The sequence below is a fragment of the Podarcis bocagei genome, assembly GCF_964188305.1.
Source record: "Podarcis bocagei genome assembly, chromosome: 6".
Lineage (NCBI taxonomy): Eukaryota > Metazoa > Chordata > Lepidosauria > Squamata > Lacertidae > Podarcis > Podarcis bocagei.
The window spans coordinates 3899580-3921935 of record NC_138130.1 but is presented as its reverse complement, the minus strand read 5'-3'; the positions used below and the strand labels follow the sequence as shown (position 1 = coordinate 3921935).

The 22356-nt window shown below is 41.6% G+C and overlaps 1 protein-coding gene across 1 annotated transcript in view; it reads left to right on the top strand.

The window, feature by feature from the left end:
- DIAPH3 (diaphanous related formin 3) overlaps positions 1-22356 on the top strand; it is a 118288-nt gene that overhangs the window by 22599 nt on the left and 73333 nt on the right. The window contains exons 13-22 of the mRNA XM_081198299.1: positions 939-1057; positions 1499-1563; positions 3795-3899; positions 5271-5603; positions 9000-9114; positions 12147-12236; positions 15052-15146; positions 17282-17383; positions 18157-18396; positions 19921-20050. Of these exons, the coding sequence (XP_081054425.1) occupies positions 939-1057; positions 1499-1563; positions 3795-3899; positions 5271-5603; positions 9000-9114; positions 12147-12236; positions 15052-15146; positions 17282-17383; positions 18157-18396; positions 19921-20050 (1394 nt within the window). The remainder of the gene's footprint in view (positions 1-938; positions 1058-1498; positions 1564-3794; positions 3900-5270; positions 5604-8999; positions 9115-12146; positions 12237-15051; positions 15147-17281; positions 17384-18156; positions 18397-19920; positions 20051-22356) is intronic.

Below are 22356 nucleotides of genomic sequence, written 5' to 3'. Positions count from 1 at the left end.
GGAATGGACAGACTTATGGCAGGGCAGACAGACAGGCGCCGTGCTGGCCTTTCTTGTGCTTGCTGTGTGCAAGGCCTGCCTTAGAGCTGAGTGCCCGGTGCTGAAGGGGAGCCTTTCCTCCATGCAGGAGGAAAGGCACAAGCCTCTATGAGGGATAGCAACTATGGTGGTTTCCCTTTAAGTAGATTCTTATACCTGGACCATACAACAAAAAAGCTTCTCCTTACAGTTTAATTTTAAAAGTCTTTATGGACCTTTGCTTTTTCATGCCACAGATATGCATGCCATATCATACCCTTACAGATCCAGCAATCTAGTATTTTTTTAAATATCATCCATTCCTTTATCCATGTCAAACATGCTGCATCATAATGGATGACTATGTTGGAAAAAACACGCGCGCATTAGAGCCTTGTTTCATGTGAATATATTATTGTTCTCTTGGCCTGTTTTATGTAGTGGGACAAGACATATTATGACACTTTGGTTGTAACCAATGTAGCACTATGTAAAAGACCCTTAGCAGTTTTCTTATCTGCTTTACAAATAGTCAGCTGTTACATCATTATTGCAAGTAACACTAAACAGTTCAATCTTAAATCAGATTTTGATTGTTAAAATCAAACCACATAGGACTGGCATGTATCACATGAGGCAGAATAATGCTAGGGTCACAGAAAGTAATGTTTGATCAGGCCTCCAGGCTTCAAGAGTGCTTTTTTTCTGAAATGAGGAAGTTTCTTAAAAAAAACACAAAAAAACAAACCTTAACATACCACTGTGGGCTCCTTTGGGGGAAAAGCAGGATATAAATTGAATCAATATTAATAATAAACCCTGCAATATGAAACCTTTGCTTCTCAGAAGCAACATTACTTGTAGAATGAAGAACTTTCAGCTTGTTCTGCAATATGTATTTTTCTCTTTCACCTGTATAGGCCACTATATTTTAAGTTAATTGAAGAGTGCATTTCACAGATAGTCTTACATCGAAGTGGAGTAGACCCAGATTTTAGTTATCGTAAAAGACTGGATGTAGACTTCAGTCATTTAATGAGTAAGTCTTTTTATATTATTATTCTTCCTATAAAAAGCATGTTTAAAAAGATTAGCTGGCATGTGGTTAAAAGCAAACCTATTCCTCTTTTAAAAAAAACTGCTTAGAAAGCATAGCTGTGGGCCACAATAATGGGTCACAATTACCTTCCTACTTAACACTGTTTTCTGTGGTCTCTGATAGCTACTGGGCTTTCTAGCTGTCCTGATATCACAGCTGGCTATGTGTTGACATGTCTTCTTATAAGAAGGGAGAGAAGTAATACTGGGCAACTGAGTCACCATTAAGCAGTCTTCAATACTCATCTTCTGTTGATTGCTCTGACACTGCTGTGTGTGAAATGTGAGCAAACAGAGCTCAGCCTTGGGGCAGGCTGACGAGGAGCTGAAAGCTTGCTTTTCAAATTACTTTTTAAAACCCCAAACCTTGGCTTCCTATTAGATATTTGTATTGAGCAAAAGAAAATAGAAGAACTTGAAGAGAGAGCTTCAGAATTTTCAAAAAAGGTTAGTAATTTCAGGTTGTTTTATTCAGATATGCTTAAATTTAAATGTAGACATTACAATGTGTTCTGAGACGTTAATAATTCATGATTTTAAAGAGCTAAAATAGGCCTGATGCCCAAGACCTGTGGTTCAAATCCAACATTTAAGTTTCAACATAAAAAGCAATCAAGTGATTTCTGTTTCCTGGATTGGTGCAATCGTTTGGGAAAGGGCTGTCTAAACCTTCTTTTCCATGTCATTCTCCTGATGAAAATCCTCTCCCAACTGCTATTACAAATTCCACATGATACTTGTTCTGCGCTTGTAAGGATTTGGTCTGTCAATGGGACAGCACCTGCACTTTGGAACTCCCTGCCCATTGATATTATTATGCAGGTACATTTGCTGTACAGTGGTACCTTGGGTTAAGTACTTAATTCGTTCCGGAGGTCCGTACTTAACTTGAAACTGTTCTTAACCTAAAGCACCACTTTAGCTAATGGGGCCTCCTCCTGCTGCTGCTGTGCTGCTGGAGCACAATTTCTGTTCTCATCCTGAAGTAGAGTTCTTAACCTGAAGCACTATTTCTGGATTAGCAGAGTCTGTAACCCGAAGCGTATGTAACCTGAAGCGTATGTAACCCGAGGTACCACTGTACTGTTTTCAGTGCCTACTAAAACTCTGTTGTCTAAGCCAGTGTTTCCCAACCGGTGTTCCGCGACACACTAGTGTGCCGTGGAACTTTGCCTTGTGTTCCGTGGAGGCGGGCGAGTTGGGCGGTGAGAGGCGGGGCGGCGGCGGCGAGCACACGCGGGGCGCCGAGCGAGCGAGCTCCCACATCCCATCGCCGCTCGCTACTGGGCCTGCGCATCCGCTCGCCACTGGGCCTGCCCCAGGAGGTGGGGTTGCGGGCATCACGCCCTTCCCCACGTGAGCGGGGAATCCCATCCGCCCCCACGTGAGCGGGGAATCCCATCTCAGCCCCCGCGAGAGCAGGGGAATCCCATCCGGCCACGCCTCCTGGCTGGCTGGAGGGGGCGTGGCTTGCCCTTTTTAGGGCCGGAGCGGAGGGGGCTCGCCCTCTCTTCTCCGGCTAGCCCCATCGCCGCTCGCTACATCCTATCGCCGCTTGGCGAGCACACGCGGGGCGGCGAGCGAGCGAGCTCCCACATCCGACGGCACCAAGCAGGGGCCCTTGGCCGTGCCGGTGCCCACCGTGCCCGCCTCCGCCCAGGAGGGCGGCAAGCAGCCACCGCCACCACCACCCCCACCCCCACCGCTGCCCGGCAACCGCGCCGCCGCCCCCGGCTCCCCGCGGCGGGTGATCGTGCAGGCTTCGACGGGCGAGCTGCGAGCTCGGCGGGCAGCGCCTCCATCTGCAGCGCCCGCCTCGCGGCTCTCATTCCCTGCCCCTGCCAAAGCTCACTCAGCCAAGCTGCGCTCTCCTTCCTGCCTCGCTTTGCTGCCTCCTCCCCCCCCCACCCCCAAAGCTTGGAGGTTCCCTGGCAAGGGGGAGGGGAAAAAATTGAAAACTTTCACTTTCGTGCGTCCCTCCCGGCGTGACGCTGCGCGCTGACGTCACGGGGCTGTAATGGTGGTGTGCCGCGAGATTTTTTTTCATTAAACAGGTGTGCCGTTGCCCAAAAAAGGTTGGGAAACACTGGTCTAAGCAACCCTACCCTGACATATAATAATTGTTTTATAGTGTACATTTATAAAATTGCTGGTTTTATTTTGGAATGTTTTAGGCTACTTTTTTGGGGGGGATATCTGTTTTTATTATAATATTAATGTATATTTTATGTAAACTGCAAAGAGGTTTTTATGATTAACTAGTACATCAACCTGTGGAATAAGTAAAAGACCTGCTTCACCCTGCTAGGAACTAGACAGGTATTTGTACTGCATTTGTCCTTATTTCCCCAGTGTGGCTAATGGAAGATGGTAATTATCATGTGCATAACAGGTTATTTCTGTGGAAATTGTATGTTCTTAGTATTCAAATCTATTCATCTTAGTCATTTTTTCCACTGGTGTCACACTATTATTGGCCATATTCTATCACTGTAGCTTAATTTTTACCTGTTCAATGGTGCAACCCTGTGTACACTACACTATGACTTACTCCCAGGTAAATATGTGCTGAACTTTAGTTTAAATGGATATAAGTAACGCTTAAGGACCGAGGAGTTATATTAAACATTGAAAGAATGAATACAATGATATATAGCACTTTAATGCTTGTATTTCAGTTTGAAAATGAATTTGTAGCACATCAAGAGACAAAAGCACAACTTCAAAAAATTGAAGAAAAAATTATTCACACTGAAGCAAATGGAAAAGTTTATAAGCATAAGGTAAATGATTTTTTATTCCTTAAATTTGGTTTTTAATCAAACTATTTGAAAACAAGTTTTCAGATAATTATACAACTAGTTACAATAATACAATTAAATAAAAGGTCTTTCATTTTTATAAATACATTTAGTTGTCTTTATATAATATGTACATGATATTTATATTTGTCAGGTCTGTAGGTAGTTGCTTGCGAGTTAACAGCCAGGACTCCGACCTGTCTTTTACAGGTTTTATTAAGTGCAAACTATGTACAGTTCAGAGATCCAAAGTTCATGTCTGTCTCAGTCACTTGCAGATTCCTGGAGTAGCCTTTTCCGGTCCACCTCCCCAGCACAAGAACTTAGACACCCCAAATCTCCGCCTTCCCTCCTTACATTTAACCCCCCTTGCGAAAACTGGGCATCAGAAGCGGCATATCCGTTTCCCTACCAGGCTGGCTGAGTCGAGGTGCTTGGACTCACAGTACCGTCTGTGAGCCTTTGCCTCGCTTTGTCCCTCTGCTTCACTGGAGGCATGACTCTCCACTGCCTGACGAAGTGCTACTGCTCAGCAACTTTGGAGGCTCCCTTTACTCTTCTGCCCCCCTCCCCTTTCAATGGCAGTCCCCTGACAATATTTTTAAAACTAAAAATTTATTAAACCATTGGGCAGAATGGTTCCAATGTGGAGATAAGAGAATCTTGAACAAGAAACTGCTGTTAGTCCATGCTAGATAGAACAGGAAGAACATTTATGCATTTCAGATAGAATTCTAATATTGGTAGCGTCTTGTGCTTTATTCATATTTTTACGTTATACTTTTATTATCTTCATAAAAGTACAGTATTTTTTTTTAAGATAGACATATTTCATGGAGGAAGCATTTTGGGAAGGATAACTAAATGTAGCCTCCACATGTGGAGACAGTACACTTCTGAGTAGCAATTGCTTGTAGACAAACAAGGTTGGATGGGGACTTTTGCTACTGTGCTCTGCTTGTAAGCTTCTTAGGAACATGTGATTGGCTGCTATTGGAAGTGGGATACTAGACTAGATGGACATTTAGTCTGATCCAACAAGGCTTCCAAGTTATTATGTTTCCTAACTGGAAACGTCTGAGAAAGTTATGTGATATGAATAACATACAGCATTGTAGCATTACTAATTTGCACAAATGTTGGGTCTAAGCTGCATAAGGCTTTTGTACACAATACTAGTTCTTTGCATTGTGGTTGGTAGCAAATGGCTAAGCAACACAGTGGACCTGCATGTTATTGATGAGCTTTGCCAAATTTACAACAGAGTAGTTATGCTGGGTTTCATAAGTTTAACTTGATATTATTAAATGATATTTAGGGATTGTATTCATAAATCGGAAACTTGCTTTTCAGGATGGCTCAATAATGAATGGCGTAGGTGCCTGTCCAGTGACATCTTTGGAAGGACACGTGACTCCAGTCCCATTAGCTGATGCAGCACCCAAGTCATTACCACTTTCAGCTGGAGCTCCACCGCCACCGCCACCCCCATTGCCACCTTCATTGACTAGTAGTTCAGGAAAGGCTCCTCCTTTTGGTGTGCCGCCGCCACCACCACCACCACCACCACTACAGACATTGCCAGGAGCACAGTGTTCTCCTCCTCCTCAAGTACTGCCTTATGGATTGAAGCCTAAAAAAGAATTTAAACCTGAGGTCACTATGAAAAGACTGAACTGGTTAAAGGTAAATAAACGGAAAGCATATTTTGCAAAATTCTAAGTAGAACTGAATTATTAGACACTGGTATTAGTTTATTTATTTTTATTCCTTTATTAAGAGAACTGTATCTCACATTTTAGCACAAATGTCCTCACAAGGTGTTGTACGGAAATAATAAAACATTAAAACCGGTTTAAAGTGAAAACAGAGCCCTTTAAAATGAACCATAAAACGGACATAGGTGACTTTACTTTTTTTTTTTTTAATCAATTGAAATAAAAAAGTTTTGAGAGTCATTTTCAACATTGCTAGGTAGGGTTCCAGGCATACTTCCGAGGTGATTTTATTCCGTATGTACCACCACTGAAAAAGCCCTGCCTCTGCTTCCCATCAGCCTTCCCTGTCTCCTATTATTGGCTAGAGAACAGGGCCACCAATGGGAAAGTTTTGGCAGGCTCATATAGGTGCAGATGGTTTTTCAGGTAATGTAGTCCTAATTAACTAGAGCTTTAAAGGTCAAGGGCAGTATTTTAAAGTGTGTCCAGAAAGAAATAGCAATATAAACTGCACATAATAGTTATAACAGACTCTGGTGGTTTAGTTTCTAAGCATTGTGTTGTACCAACTGAAGTTTCTCAAATGTTTTTAGAAATGACTCTTATGTAGAGCACAATATAGTAGATCTATTTTTTTTTATAAATTTTTATTGGTTTTTCAGTTTTTCTGAACACAAACAATACATAAAACAAACAAACAAGTATAATTTCATATCCTTTTTTTCTTAACCTTACTTCGCCGACTTCCCCATACCTCCCCTTTCTACATCCCAATTTCCGAACCTATTTCAGCAAATCCTACCCCTTGGTTTTATCAGATTTTCCCTTATTTTTACTTTTACTTAATCTACTTACTCTTTTACAGCTGTAATCCCTCTTTTTCTAAAACCTCAACATTTTAACATTCATTAATTTTACAATACTTCTTAAGATAAATTTTGAATTTCTTCCAATCTTCATCTGCCGTCTCTTTCCCCTGGTCACGGATTCTGCCAGTCATTTCAGCCAGTCCCATGTAGTCAATCACCTTCATCTGCCATTCCTCCAGAGTGGGTAGATCTTGGGTCTTCCAATGCTTTGCGATAAGAACTCTTGCTGCTGTAGTAGCGTACATAAAAAAAGTTCTGTCTTTCTTTGGCACCAATTGGCCGACAATGCCCAAGAGAAAGGCCTCTGGTTTCTTAGGGAAAGTACATTTAAGTACCTTTTTCATTTCGTTATATATCATTTCCCAGAAAGCCTTAATCTTCGGGCACGTCCACCAAAGGTGATAGAAAGTACCTTCAATTTCTTTGCATTTCCAACACTTATTGTCAGGCAAATGGTAGATTTTTGCTAGCTTGACTGGGGTCATGTACCACCTATATATCATTTTCATAATATTTTCCTTTAAGGCATTACATGCCGTAAATTTCAAACCGGTGGCACAATACAGTAGATCTAGCCAGGCTATAACCAGAGCATGTGTCGTTGAGACAAGGCCTAATTTCTCCAGGTAGTGTTATGGTAAAGCTCTAATAACTGTTATACGGTAGTAAATAACTCGGGTAAGGTACCATATAGCTGGAATCATGCTATAGTAGTCCCAATCTTTAAGAGAGGCCACCCAAATGTACCCTCCAATTATAGGCCAATTAGCCTGCTCTCAATAATTGGGAAGCTGTATGCCCAATTCCTCAGTAGCAAACTGACAACTTTTCTAAATGAACATAATATACTATCTGAAGCCCAGGCAGCCTTTCGTCAGAACCATTCAACATCAGACCACTGTAATGCTGTCCTTCCTAGCCGAGAAGTATACCAGGCCTCTACAGGGTAAACTCTTTGTGGCCTTCATGGATCTGAAATCAGCGTTTGACTCCATCCCCAGATCCCAGCTATGGTCCAAATTAAATCTGATTTTGCAGGACAAACGACTCCTCTTTCTTATAAAAGCCCTGTGCAATGGAACCAAACTGCAGGTCTGAGGGCTGACAAAGGACAGTTATCGAACAGCATTGAGATGACTAGGGGGGTGAGACAGGGATGCATTTTGGCCCCCACATTGTTTTGTCTATTCTTAAATGACCCAGAAGAGAGCTTAATGGACCCAGATGGACACCTTCCAAAAATAGGAATAAGAAGGACCCCCTTGTTGTTATATGCTGATGACGCGGCCATCATCTCACGTTCCAGGCCGGGTTTGAATTATCTGCTGAGGAAATTTTCTGATTACTGTTCTGGAAATGGTTTATCCATTACTTATGAAAAATCTAAAATTTTGGATTTCGAAAAAAGCTTCTCCCGGTCTAAATGGGTGCTAGATGGCCATAACCTTGAACAGATCAAATACTTCAGTTACCTAGGGCTCACATTCCATCATACAGGATCTTGGAAGCACCACTGGCAAACCTCCCTTCAAAAGGCGGAGATCACAAAGCTAGCCATATTCAGATTCTTTTTCACAAAGGGCGGCAAATACGTTCCAGCAGCCTTAAGGGTTTTCAACGCAAAACCCGTTCCCCAACTCCTGTACGCTGCAAATGTCTGGCATAATGGGGACCTGCCAAAGCTAGATGGCTTTCAGGCAAAATTTCTACGATCTCTGCTGCAGGTACCCAACTGTGTCCCCAGCTCCATACTTCTGTTAGAAGCTGGTGAATGCCCAATTTCAACTAAAGCGTGGTGGGCTGCCCTAAAACATTGGCTCAGAATTTCAGTGTTTGATCTAGGGAAGGGTTTGTACCAACACCTGACCAATGAGGAATTTGTCAGCAAATGGCAGAAAACCATGGCTAAAAAAGCCACGTCTATTGGTCTGTCACCCCCCAACTGTATTACCTGGGTTATGAAGGCGCCCAAAAGATACTAAAGAAAGATTCACGAAGCGAACGTAACGTCTGTGCGTGCGCGGGTCACGTTTCAACACTTCTGCACATGCGTGTGACGTCATTTTGACGGTCTGCGCATGCGCGCACGGCAAAACCCGGAAGTAACGCGCTCCGTTACTTCTGGATCGCTGCGAGCGCAACCCGAATTTGCCTAACCCGAAGCGTATTCGTCCCGATGTATCACTGTATTGTCTATCCTTAACGTATACTTTGAGGCTTCAAAGCACATACATTTCAGTAATCCTTGAGTGTCAGCCAGGGGCAAAAATTGGCACCCAGACTTTCTGAGGTGCTCACAAATAGAGAATCTTTAGGTGAAATTCACCTGGCGCCCTGCTAATTTCGAACTCTTCTAAGTCATTGGAAAGAACTAATATTACTTTCTCTTTATCGTTATCAGCTATATGATCAACTTCCATATTTTGTGCGTGACTTCTATTATATATCTGTAGCTAATGTGCTATCACTCAGCAGTTATGTTATTATATTTGCAGATTAGACCACAAGAAATGAATGAGAACTGTTTCTGGATTAAGGCAAATGATGGGAAGTATGAGAGTGCTGATCTTTTAGGCAAGCTGGAGCTTACGTTTTGTTGTAAAAAACCCCGTAAGTAACTAATTGTTTTGTTTTAAATTCTTATTAGGTTAGAAAATGAGCCTAGTTGATTTTGATTGAAACATCAGAATTTCTTACAACTACAGTTGAACATCTACACGTGCTGTCTGAGAACCAAGTTGAATAGTACTTTGGCTTACCTAAGGCCTTTTATAAGTGATACCATATGAATTGTAATTAGGAAGAATTAGGAAAAGGAGCATATAACATACGACAATTTTTGGTCAATGTTTTGTAATGGGATGTACAATAGTTCAAAGTTGGGAATGCAAGACACAGATTTGTGATTTTTGAGGGGGGGGTGTGCGTGTATTAAACTGATCATGACTTGATGGCCTTTATTGAAAAATGGAGAAAGTAGGGAGCACAGGAAGTGACTGCCTAGAACTCCATGTGCTTCAGTGGTATAAGAGAAGTGCAGCTGAAATCAGAATATCACTACCTCCATCTCCACATTAATCTTCATTGGCTTTAAATAGATGAGTGGTGCTCTGGTGGTGGTTCATGCAAAGCTGCTATTCATACTTTTGATTTTGAGTATGAAACTTGTTCAAGTTGCAGACGCTTGCTTGATAAACAACTCTTGATTGTTGATTGTGTATTAAATGCACTGTACAGTGGTACCTCGGGTTACATACGCTTCAGGTTACATACGCTTCAGGTTACAGACTCCGCTAACCCAGAAATATTACCTTGGGTTAAGAACTCTGCTTCAGGATGAGAACAGAAATCATGCAGCGGTGGCACAGCAGCAGCAGGAGGCCCCATTAGCTAAATTGGTGCTTCAGGTTAAGAACAGTTTCAGGTTAAGAACAGATCTCCAGAACGAATTAAGTTCTTAACCTGAGGTACCACTGTATTTGGTTACAGTGATTCGAAAAATAGCTCAGCCCATAGCAGTTTGATGTTGTGTGGGCATAGCTTACCGTATTTTTCGTTTGGGAGCGATGATGCCTCTTTCCCTCCCTCCCCACTGCCTTGAGGGGCTGTGAAGAATGTTCACCATGAAATGTGGGTGTGGCTGGAAACTGAGATAATGGTTATTTTAATCTCTGGAGATACAGCAATGCTGCTGCTGCCGCCACCTCTCCTACACTCAACTCCTGGTTTAGACCTGAGGCTGGGCACGAGGGAGCTGGCAGCAACTCTGCTGCTGCCGCTTCTCCACTCCGCCCCCAGGTCAGACCTGATCTGAGAGCGGAGCTGTGGCTAGGTGTGATTTGCGCCCCAGAGCCAGTCTCCAATGATGGAGCCTGGGGGGGGTGCCTGGTTGCGCCTCCACAAAAATGCACCCCCCAACCTCCAACAGATCCCTGCTTCAATCCCTTCCATTACCCCACTGTTTTCTGGTTTCTGCTTCCTGTACCTAATCATCTTAATTCTGTGGCTACTGAGCATGCTTAGTGTTCATTGGGCTGACTTTGGTATGTGTGCATGTGTGTTGTCCTCTTGCAAATTTTTAAGTGATTACAGTGGTGCCTTGGTTCTCAAATGTAATCCATTCCGGACATCCGTTCCATAACCAAGGTGTGCTTTCCCATAGAAAGTAATGCAAAACGGATTAATCCGCTCCAGACTTTTAAAAACAACCCCTAAAACAGCAATTTAACATGAACTTTACTATCTAACGAGACCATTGATCCATAAAATGAAAGCAATAATGAATGTTCTGTACTACAAAATAAATAAAACGGCATTGTAGATGATAAAAATTAAAATTTAAACAATTTCTTATCTGCCCTGATGATAGTCACTGTTTGGGTGGGGGGCGTTTATCCATTTCTGTAGTCACACAATCAGTTGGTAGCTGAACTGGATTCCACATAATCACAAAAACAAATTAACCAAAAAACTCAAAAAGAAAATAAATAGCAAAAACAAAAGCGCCAAACTTAATCCGTTCCAGAAGTCCGTTTGACTTCCGAAATGTTTGAAAACCAAGACACAGCTTCTGATTGATGCAGGCACCCTGGATACAATAGCTGACAGCTGCTATTTGGCTTCCGAAAAATGTTTGAAAACCGGAACACTTCTGGGTTTTTGGCATTTGGGAACCAAGGTACGACTGTTGTTTGTAATTTTGCAAACCTTAGGGTTCTCTGAAGCATGCTAATACCCCTTTTGTTTTTCATTAGCCCAGTTTTAGCTGGATAATTGTTGGCACTCACAGCACCAGTATGCTGTTAGAGAAAGTTGTAGGCTCTAGTTATTCTTATGTACCACTTACTACTACCGTAGAGTCATTAGATTGGTACCTTGCCTTGGTTCCTGCTGCTGGTTTGGGGTTGCACATTGTGGTCCCAAGCAGATGGCTATATGAAACCTAACGTGTAAGGAAGCAATTTCTTTCCACAGCCATAGTTTATTGTGCTCTTGAAGCCAAATTGCTGTCACAGGTGTGTGTGTGTGTGTGTGTGTGTGTGTGAGAGAGAGTGAGAGAGAGAGAGAGAGAGAGAGAGAGAGAGAGAGATAGAGTGTGAGTGAGAGCACTGTTAGGATAGCAATCCAAAGCCCCAACTGAGTTGTGGGGCAGAACATTGACCACTATGAAGTTTTCCTGCTAGCGCCTCCTGTGATGGAAGGCTTTTACTTTTTTGCTTTGCTAGTTCCAGGTTGGCACAGTAGAGAAGCTTGGATTGTGATCATACTTGGCAATCAGACTGGCTTTGGTACAGTGAATGCATCACTGTCCTGCTTTGTCTTCAGCATAATGCCACATTTTGGGGCCTTTTGTCACCTATACTGCCCATGCCTTTGGTGGGAATATCTCCACCCATTCCTAATCTCCAGCAGTGGTGCAGATTGGGGCTTAGGGTTGTGGCTTTCCTGCTTACGTTTAAAATCTAGCAACATGAATCTTGTTATGTGCTTCTCATATGTAAGGAATGGAACTTTCTGCACTTGCATTGTGCTTATTTTTATTCATATTTAATTTCAAAACCACAACAAAATATGTATCTTTAGAGAAATATTTGATGCTTAACATTATTGTGTGCTAATAACATTGTTGTGCTTTTTGACAGTAAAAAAAGATGAAAATATTGAAGAGAGAAGTATTAAAAAACGAATCAAAGAACTCAAAATTTTGGATCCAAAGACTGCTCAAAACCTTTGTATGTAAATGCTTTACTTTGTTTAAAACATTTTAGAGTATCAGATTTTTTTGAAAATAACAGTGTGTTCTACTTACTGTATTGTATTATTACTATATTTAGGACTCACTGTGGCTTACAGCTAAAATAGAAACAGCTTAAAACAGAAATTTTAAACTTTTAATTTGTATTAAAGCACGGATTGTCGCCATGGTGTCCTCCATATGTTGCTGAACTTCACCTCCGATCAGTCTCAAGCAGCATGATTCCAACATATGGAGGAAGTTATGCTAGCTTACCCCTGTATAACAACAATATCAACAGTAGGTTTAACTTATGTAATGGTGAGCGTAGGATTCATTACTGTACATACCAGAGCTTTCAGACATTGGAAACTAAATTGCAAAAGTACATAAATTTCTGGAAGATTATCCATCAGAAACAAATATAACTATCAGTAGATGGTTGTTGTTTATATTTAAACTCAGAAATTTTCTTTATTCAGTATTTGCCATCTTCAATGGGGATCTTTCTAATGAGCTTGTTTCTCTTGGCTTGTCCTGTACTTTCTGAGAGGTTTTTCATTTGCCCTGCCGCCTCCCCAGGGAAAACCCTCTGTTTACAGTGAATCGTAACAAATGTCAGTTTTCTGCAGATTGACATGTGAAACAATTCAGTGGTAAACAGCAGATTTTCCCAGGGTAAGCAGTGGGGCAAACAAAAAACCTCTTGCACTCTTACCTAGAAAACATGGGACAAGCAGAAGTGTGGATGAGCTCTCAGCTTGCTCCCACAGCAGAATTAGTAAGTTTCTCCAGTGGCTTGGGAGAAGAGATAGTTATTGGCTAGACAATGGTGACTTCACCATCCATGCTGTTGAGGTGAGGAAATTCCAGTCACGGCACAATCTCGCATCCACTATGGTATTCTTCTGGAGCAGCTGTTTTGAGTTGGGGGGTGGGCAGTCAGGGGCATAGCTATCTTCTCCGGTACCTGGGGCAACCCGCCCACGAGGCCGCTGCCATGAGCCCTGCGCAAGGGCCACCATCCTCCTTGGCAGCGTTGCTGGCAGGCAGCGGCCCCAACAGCACCCGGAGCGCACTGCACCTGCCTTGCTCCACCTCTGGGGGCAGTACTGCTTTGCAGACGTTTTGATCCTACTTGGCTGACCATCTTCAGAAAGTGGTGATTGGGGCTCATGAGCCTTCTTTGTGAGGTGCTGCAGGTTTCAGAGTTCATGAGGTTAACATCTACGTGAAAATGCTGAGTGGGATTATCCAGAGTTTTGGAGTGCATTGCACTCCTTCTTTTGTTTCCTGAAACAGACAGATGCCGTCCAGCCCAACCTATCAGCTCCTGGTACACAGCTCTATTCCTTCTTTACATCTTCAAGTGTGGCAGTGAGTGTGATAGATCTGTTTCTGACCTCAGTAATGAACTTGATAAGAGCCGTTAAACTGAAGTTTAAACCACATAAGATGATAGAGTTAGTGGGGGTTTCTCTAGACTGGAGGGTGGGGTGTGATCTGCCCTGGATGGGGTTACACTCCCACTGAAGGAGCACGTGTGTAACTTTTGGGTACTTCTGGATGCACTTTAGGCTCACGTGACTTCTGTGGTGCAGAGTGCCTTCCATCAGCTTTGTCTAGTAGCCCAGCTATTCTCCTTTTAAGAAATGATAGTCTGAACACATAACCCCAATCTTGGCATGACTGCAGTGGCTACCAGGCACAATTTGAGTTGTAAAGCCATATGCAGTTCGGGAGTCTCGTACCTCAAGGATCGTCACTCCCCACTTCAACCAACCTGAACCCTACTGTCAGGTGCTAGTGTGGTTGCTCGAGAGCAAACAGGCAAGACTCCAACCTGTCTTTTCCAGGCTTTATTATCTGTACAAAGTATTTACAGTGCAGAGCGTTGCAAGTCCACGTCTGCTCAGTCGCTAGCAGAATCTGGGAGTGGGCGGTCCTTATTCCTTCCCCAGCATAACAGTCGTGTGACCCCCATCCTTCTCCTCCCCTCTCTGCGCGCAAACCTACTGCGCAAAGTGGGCATTGGCAAAGGGGGACTTGCCTCCCCTGCGCTTTGCTCAGGCTCGATGTTGAGGTTTCCCTAGCATCTTCTGATCCCTGCGCCCCTTCCCCACTGGAGACGGGGCTTTCCTCCTTGCCAGAGGAAGAACTGCTTCGCAAGATCTTTGGAGGCTCCCTGTAACACAACTGCCCTTCCATCTCTCGCCTCTGAGCTGATGGCAGTTCCCTGACACCTCCATTCATCATTGTGGGCCCTTCTCTGCATGTGACTTCCAAAGGAGGTGGCGACAAGACAACAGGCCTTCTCAGTAGTGACTCCCCATTTGTGGCATGCTTTTTCCTTGGGAGGCATGCCTGGCACCACTGCTTTCTGTTTTTAGATGTCAGGCAAAAGCATTTTTATTCACTCAGGCCTTTGGATCCTAATTTTATGCTTAGCTTGTAATGGGATAGGGTTCAGTTGGATTTTCTCTCTGATACATATTATTGATTAATGTTTTAGATTGTTTGTAATGTCTGTTTTTGTAAGTAGCTTTGAGATAACTGTTGTGAGAAAGGCAACTAATAGGTTTAATAGAGAATTTTATTTACTAGTTTATCTTCCATTTGTCTTTCCTTATTTAAGCTCATGTATCTTGCTAAAGTTATTGATGTGCCACAAATTTATAAAGTGAGCAAGTGGTCACTTTAAAACTTTTTGTAGACATCTCAGCAAGCACTGTAGCTGGACAACATTACTTTTGCTTAGCCAAAATGTGTTCCCATTTGATAAGCATAGTTTGTGTTTGTGTGCTTTTCCTTAGCTATCTTCTTAGGTTATTTTCGGGTACCTTATGAAGAAATAAAAATGATGATACTGGAAATAGATGAAGCCCAGTTGTCGGAGTCTATGCTTCAGGTATGGTGAACTGATAAGCAGCTTTATAATCAGGTTTTTATGAATACAAAACTGTTGGTTTAATGTTTAGCTGACTTGGCTTCTAATGCAGAAGGGCAGGATGTAAGTTTAAAATAAAACTAGCCTGATGTAATTCCAGTGATGAAAAGAATACTCTCCTAAACGTCTCCTAAATCATCATCATAGCACCTGGGCTGGTTACAACCATTGAAAAAGCTACAATAAAACATGGAAGGAGCAAAAGATCATGAGGTTCAAGCTAATGCCTCAAAGCACTATTCACTGCAAAGCCAATCCAGTGCAGATGTAGTCACTTAGTAGGCTACATGATATAGCAAATAGGGATAGTTGAAATATTGGGGATTGTCTGGAGTTTTCTTTGTTCCTGGGCTTAAAGACTTTGGGGTGGAGGGATGAACTGGTTTTCTTGAAGTGTGGAGAGTGATGGGATGATATTCAACATTGTATAAGCAGAATTCATTTTCCTCTTCACCTGCTTCTCCAAGCTCCCCACTTCTACTTTGGAAGGTCCCATCAACTCTCTGGAGTCGATTTGGAAACTGCACAGGTGGGAGGGGAAGAAGTTCTGTTGTGAGAGTGTAAGCCACTTTTGCCTGTGGATGGGCTTCACTAAATATCACTGACTATCCATACTTCAAGTTTTCGAAGTGACAAGTGTACTCTATTCTTGCAGTTCAGTGACAAACCGCCCCAATTGCTTTAGCTTTCTAAAAACATTCGGTTTAAATATCCCAAGTGATAGGAGATGAATAAAATGGCATGAAATCTCTCTGAAGCAATACAGCAGCCAAGAATTAGAGCAAGAAGCGTTGTATAAATTGTGGTATATATTGATACCTCCCCCCCCCCAGCTGTGCTAGTGAATGTGATGATGTAAGTGGAGATGGTTGTAATTAGGGCTTAACTAATGTATGGTCTCTCTTGACAGCCATCTAGTAGCATAGGCCACTAGTGGGAGAAGGAGAATGTTCTAATGAAGGTTCTACATCATTCACTTTCTATTAGGCCATGTGTGGTATGAATATCAAACCCTCCCACCTTTAAGGTACAGGGTTTTGTTGTAAAACCTCAGGCTTTATTCTGTCAAGTGGGCTCACACAGCATTAGTTTGTTGGTTAAAACCTTTGTGCAAAGCTCTACAGAGCTACAGAATTTCCAGCCCTTTTGTTTATATCATCTGGTACAATTGGTAGCTTGAGTTGAGTGCCATCAAACTGTAAATTTGTTATCTGTGCTGAATAATGTCATTGGTGTAGATTTAAATCCTAGTGCTAAATACCTTGTCTAGATCAGTTCTTCCCCGCCCTTGTCTAGATCAGTTCTTAAGTTAGACTGTAATGATGTACTTTTAATAGTTTACTTTTATTTAAAGGTTATATGTTTATTGGCACAAATTTTCTATGTGGTATCGCCATACAAACAAAAAGCAGTTTGCCCAAATAAACAAGCATAGTAACTGATGTAAATAATAACATTTTTTGCTTTTTTAAAAAAACCACACAACTTATTCAACAGTGTAATCAGAGTAATAACTTAGTCAGTGTTTAAACTCACATAAAATTTAAGGAATATTTATTGTAGCATAGAAATTCAACATTAATGTTTTCTGGGAATTAGAATTGCCAGGTTCTGACTAGGAGGCCAGTACAGTAACCCACTTAAGAGTTCACTTCTCCATGAGAAAATAATTTCCAGTTGTCAGCATTCATTAAAAAACTGTTTTCCCCCACCCCCATATTCTTGTATGGCATTTCTTTTGAAGGCTGTTTATTGACTGCTACTAAGCTTTTTTTCCTGAGGCTATGATTACAACAGTTTTCAAGTAGTGAAGAAAATGGAAACTTGCACTTTTAAAAATCAGGAATTTCCGCTTTTGCACTCAACACTTGAATTCTATTTTCTCACTGGAGTCAGTTTTAGTTTTCTTTTTTTTAGTGATAAAATCCTTTTTTTCTTTACATGTGTTGCTGTTTGAGCAAATTCCTTTGATTCTTTGTAAGACTGAATTGAAATTTTTTTGAACTGGTTGTGTAAAATAAAACCTCATGGGAACATTTACTGAGAAAAGACCGTGAAAACTCTTAATATATTTCATATATTTTCATGATACATAGAATCTAATAAAACACCTTCCTGAACAAAAACAACTGAATGAATTGTCCAAAATGAAGAGTGAATATGAAAACTTGTCTGAACCAGAACAGTTCTGTATTGTGGTGAGTAGCACTGTTCCTTCTGCTTCATATGTGATGCTAACAATATCACTATAATTTTTGAATCTTTGAAAAGTATTTTAGTATTTTACCTCAAGCTGTATTTTTGGCTCTTCTACATAACAAATGTAGAAAACTGGGCACTTGCCTTCTAGTTTCTTTTGGTTGTTTGATGGCAGTAAGGGCTATGAGTGTTTGAACAGTGTCCTTGTTAGAGGCAAAAAAAGTCCAAGATAATGCTGGGGTTTTGATATACTGCAGGGATTTTGCTTATGCACTTCTGCCACCTTATCCCCTGAATTTAGAATAGTGAAGCAGAAAAAGAATGAAGAGACTTGCAGTCCCAAGAACACATATACACAAATAATTCTCCTATAACATTTTCTGAATAATTATGCTTAGAAATATATATGTGTCACTCAAACTTTATTATGGCCTGAGCAACTGCTTATGCACTAATGTACCCCAATAGTAATGTGTGGTGCTGTGCAAACAGCTTGATAAGAAGCACCTGGAAGACCAGAAGAAATGCTAGTGGGCTTTTTGGCTTAGTATATTCACAAGTTAAATATAGCTGAGAAGGATAATTATTCACAAGTTAAATATTGCTCAAACAAGTGTTCCTCGTTCATTCATCTATTTTGGGGTAGTATATAGGCATGAGCTTTGGCTTCAGTCCATTTGTCATACCTGTAAATCATCCAAGATTAAACCAACCTGCTCCATGCTAAAGCATAACAGGTTTTAAAAGAGAACTTTTTTCCCTTTTCAATCAGATGAGCAGTGTAAAGAGGCTGAAGCCACGGCTGAGTGCTATTCTTTTTAAGCTTCAGTTTGAGGAGCAGGTGAATAACATCAAACCTGACATCATGGCTGTCAGTGCTGCCTGTGAAGAGATAAAGAAGAGCAGGAGCTTCAGTAAGCTTCTGGAACTAGTATTGCTAATGGGAAACTACATGAATGCAGGATCTCGAAATGCACAGACGTTTGGATTTAACCTCTGCTCCCTATGTAAAGTGAGTCTTTTTAAAGAGCTGTGAATGCTGAGTTCAGTGCTGCAATCACTTGCTTTTCATATTTACAATGCAGTTTAAATTGCTTTCTGTTTTTTGACACCTAACATCTTCAATAATTTCAGCTTAAATGTCTATTCATTTACCCCCCCTCCCCACTTATAAAAGCAGTTAATTTGTTTTGATCTAGACAATAGTAGATATTGTAAATGTGTATGCTCGGTTTCGAGATTGCTGTACAGTTTTAAAAGCTTTGGTGTTTCAAGCCGACAGAAAGAGGTGTGACATGGTGAGCTACTGTTGCTGCTCATTGTCTCAATTACAAATATTTTCATCAAAAATGAAACTGAAAGCTTGCACTTAGTGAATTCTGTTAAGGGTTCAACGGAGCAAATAATTGGTCCCAGTTCTGCAAGTACTTCAGATTTGTACAACACGGAGTATACTCAGTCAGAGCTGAAATACATTTATTTCAGCTTTTTCTTCTGATTTTGAAGGCTGATATTCTCCAAATATGCACTGGATATGTACATATTTGGCTACTATCTGATACTAAAGCATCAATATTATAATTGAATCTTGCAGTAAAGGTAAAGGGACCCCTGACCATTAGGTCCAGTCATGACCGACTCTGGGGTTGTGGCGCTCATCTCTCTTGACCGAGGGAGCTGGCATACAGCTTACTGGTCATGTGGCCAGCATGACTAAGCCGCTTCTGGTGAACCAGAGCAGCGCACGGAAACGCAGTTTACCATCCCACCAGTTTACCATCCCACCCATTTATCTACTTGCACTTTGACGTGCTTTCGAACTGCTAGGTTGGCAGGAGCAGGGACCAAACGGGAGCTCACCCCGTCACGGGGATTCAAACTGCCGACCTTCTGATTGGCAAGTCCTAGGCTCTGTGGTCTAACCCATAGCACAACCCGCGTCCCTGAATCGTGCAGTATCTTCCAGTAAATGATTCCTGGTGTGCAGTCTTATTTAGAAATTTTGCAATATCTTCATCCATTAAACATTTTGGGAAACATTCCCTGAATAAAAAAAATTAAACTTTGATGTCAAAATCTGAAAAGCTTTTAGACATTTTTAGGCCCCCCCCCCCCCTTTCCATCAAGGAATTCAGAGCAGATGGTCTCCCACCTACTCAGGCTAAACTTGGTCCTGCTTAATTTCAATAAGGTTGCTACATCGTGTTCCTTTACAAAGCTGGTATCTTCTAGATACTTTACACTGCATCATGGGGGTTGTAGTCCAAAACATTTGGATAGCACCAAATTGGCAAGGACTGCTTTAGACCATGTCCGTGCAAATTGTAACTCTGTATTAGAAAACAGAATTTGAATATGAAAATCAAATTTTCAATTAAAATGGCAAATTAAATGCAAATAATTTTTTTAAATGGTTCAAAACTCAGTTTTCAGATATTGTGCAGGAAAACTGATTTCAATTTCTATAGCATGTAAATCATAAAATATATGATCAAAATGTATTACTGCTTCTGAATATTCACTTACTAATTTCTAGTTAAAGGACACCAAATCAGTTGATCAGAAGACAACACTGCTTCATTTTCTGGTGGAATTGTGTGAAGAGAAGTATCCTGAAGTCCTAAGCTTTGTTGAAGACTTGCAGAGCTTAGATAAAGCAAGCAGAGGTTTGTATTAAAGAATGGGCTAATATATTTTATTCAGCTGTTGTCCAGAATGAATAATTTTTTATTTGAGTGTTGAAGTTTGTATCCACACCCAAGAATTTACATTGCAGAATTTACTACTTTTCAAGCTTCCTTGTAAGCGGAAGGTCATTTCAGGAAAGTTCATATTAAACTAAGAAAATGTCCAGAACAGAATAGTGGTGTGCAATAAGAAAGCAGCAACACAGAGTTGGAAATATTGTACATGATACTGGTATGCGTCTTTGAAAGGTAAGAAGCTACAAGACTGGCACAAGAATTGTCAAGATTCCAAATCTGTTAAAAATGAGTAGTCCTGCAGTACCAGAGGCTCAAACAGATGTACAGTGGTGCCCCGCAAGACGAATGCCTCGCAAGACGGAAAACTCGCTAGACGAAAGAGTTTTCCGTTCGCAAAACGAATCTCCTATGGGCTTGCTTCGCAAGACGAAAATGTCTTGCGAGTTCCTGCGGGGTTTTTTCCTCCCCCCCCCTTTTTCTAAGCCGCTAAGCCGCTTATCAGCTGATCCGATAAGCTGATAAGCCACTAAAAGCCTCTAATAGTGCTAATCCTCTAATCCGTCAATGGGCTTGCTTCGCAAGACAAAAAAACCACTAGACGAAGAGAATCACAGAACGGATTCTTTTCGTCTTGTGAGGCACCACTGTATATCCAAACTGACAAGCAGCAAGCCCTCAAGAATTCTTCACACTTTCAGCCATAGGGATCCTCCCCCCCCCCCCGAAAGAAGAAGCCATGCTGCACTTAATGCCGGGTAATAATAATAATAATAATAATAATAATAATAATTTTTTATTTATACCCCACCCTCCCCAGCCAAGGCCGGGCTCAGAGCGGCTTACAATGTTATCCTGCACATCCTGTATACTTTTGCTTTGCACCACAGTAGCAGGCCAACTACCAGACTTTTAGAAGACATCTGAAGGCAGCCCTGTTTAGGGAAGCTTTTAATGTTTGATGTATCATAGTATTTTAATATTCTTTTGGAAGCCGCCCAGAGTGGCTGGAGAAACCCAGCCAGATGGGCGGGGTATAAATAATAAATTATTATTATTATTATTATTATTATTATTATTATTATGAATGTATGGGCTGAAAAGTTGGCCACTGAAATTTGCCAGGAGTGTAAGGGACAGATTTAAGACCCCCCTGAGATCCAGAAATGAGCGCCATTACTGGCTCACGTGCTTAGTCATCAAACGTGCTGGGCATTGTACTTACTGAACATTTAGTTTCACAGGCTCAGAGGCACTCTGGAGTCTTTTTTATGGTGCAACAGAATGGGGATTTGTGGATGATTCTGCTCCAAAGTGGTTCTACATATTCTGAATAAAAGAGTCAAGATGAAAATATTGAGGTCCATTCGGCTAGTGCTTGAACTACAGAGTACTCAGGCACACAGAAGAAGACACACACATTCTGATATGGTGCTCATGAAAGTTCAACATTTCCCCCAGTATCTGAGCCATTTCCAGTACAGGTAGTTGCTGTTTGGGTTCATAGTCACATCCAAAGTTTCACTTAGGTACTAGTGGTGCTTGGGGCACATCTCAGGATACAAGTGGTGTTTCTTTATCCCAGGGGCAGCTAATCTGTGGTCTTTCATATATTTTTGGATTCCAGCTCCCAACAGCCCAGGCAGCAAGAGAAATAGTCAGAGGTAGTGGGAGTCGTAGTCCAGCTAGAGATGGAAGTTCAAAGGTTAGACACCCTGCTCTACTTAGTTGACATTTTATTTTGAACATAACTCAAGTATTCTCCGTAGAGAGGTTTATAAATTCTGGAATCCATATTTATTTGCTCTTGCTCCTTGAATCAAGTGCTTCAGCCCATTCAAATCTATCTCACCTATACTAGAGACCACAGTTTCACGGTGATCTGAGAGAAAAGTTTTCTGGAGCAAATCCTGAAACACAGGAGAGCAAAACTAGAAGTTCAAAATTTTAACATGTTTCTATCTGGAAAACAGACTGGCTGGTACATGAAGTCATGTGCACCTCATGGTTATTAGTCTACTCTTGGTAATTATATGCTTCACCAGGATACTCTAAACCAGTGTTTCCCAACCTTTTTTGGGCAAAGGCACACTTGTTTCATGAAAAAAATCTCGAGGCACACCACCATTACAGCCCCGTGACATCAGCGCGCAGCATCACGCCGGGAGGGACATGAATTGCTAGCAAATTACATAATCACCTCCTTGAGGGCTGGCTCATCTTCTCCGAAGGCAGAACCCCATTAATTAACAGGACAGACTCACACCATA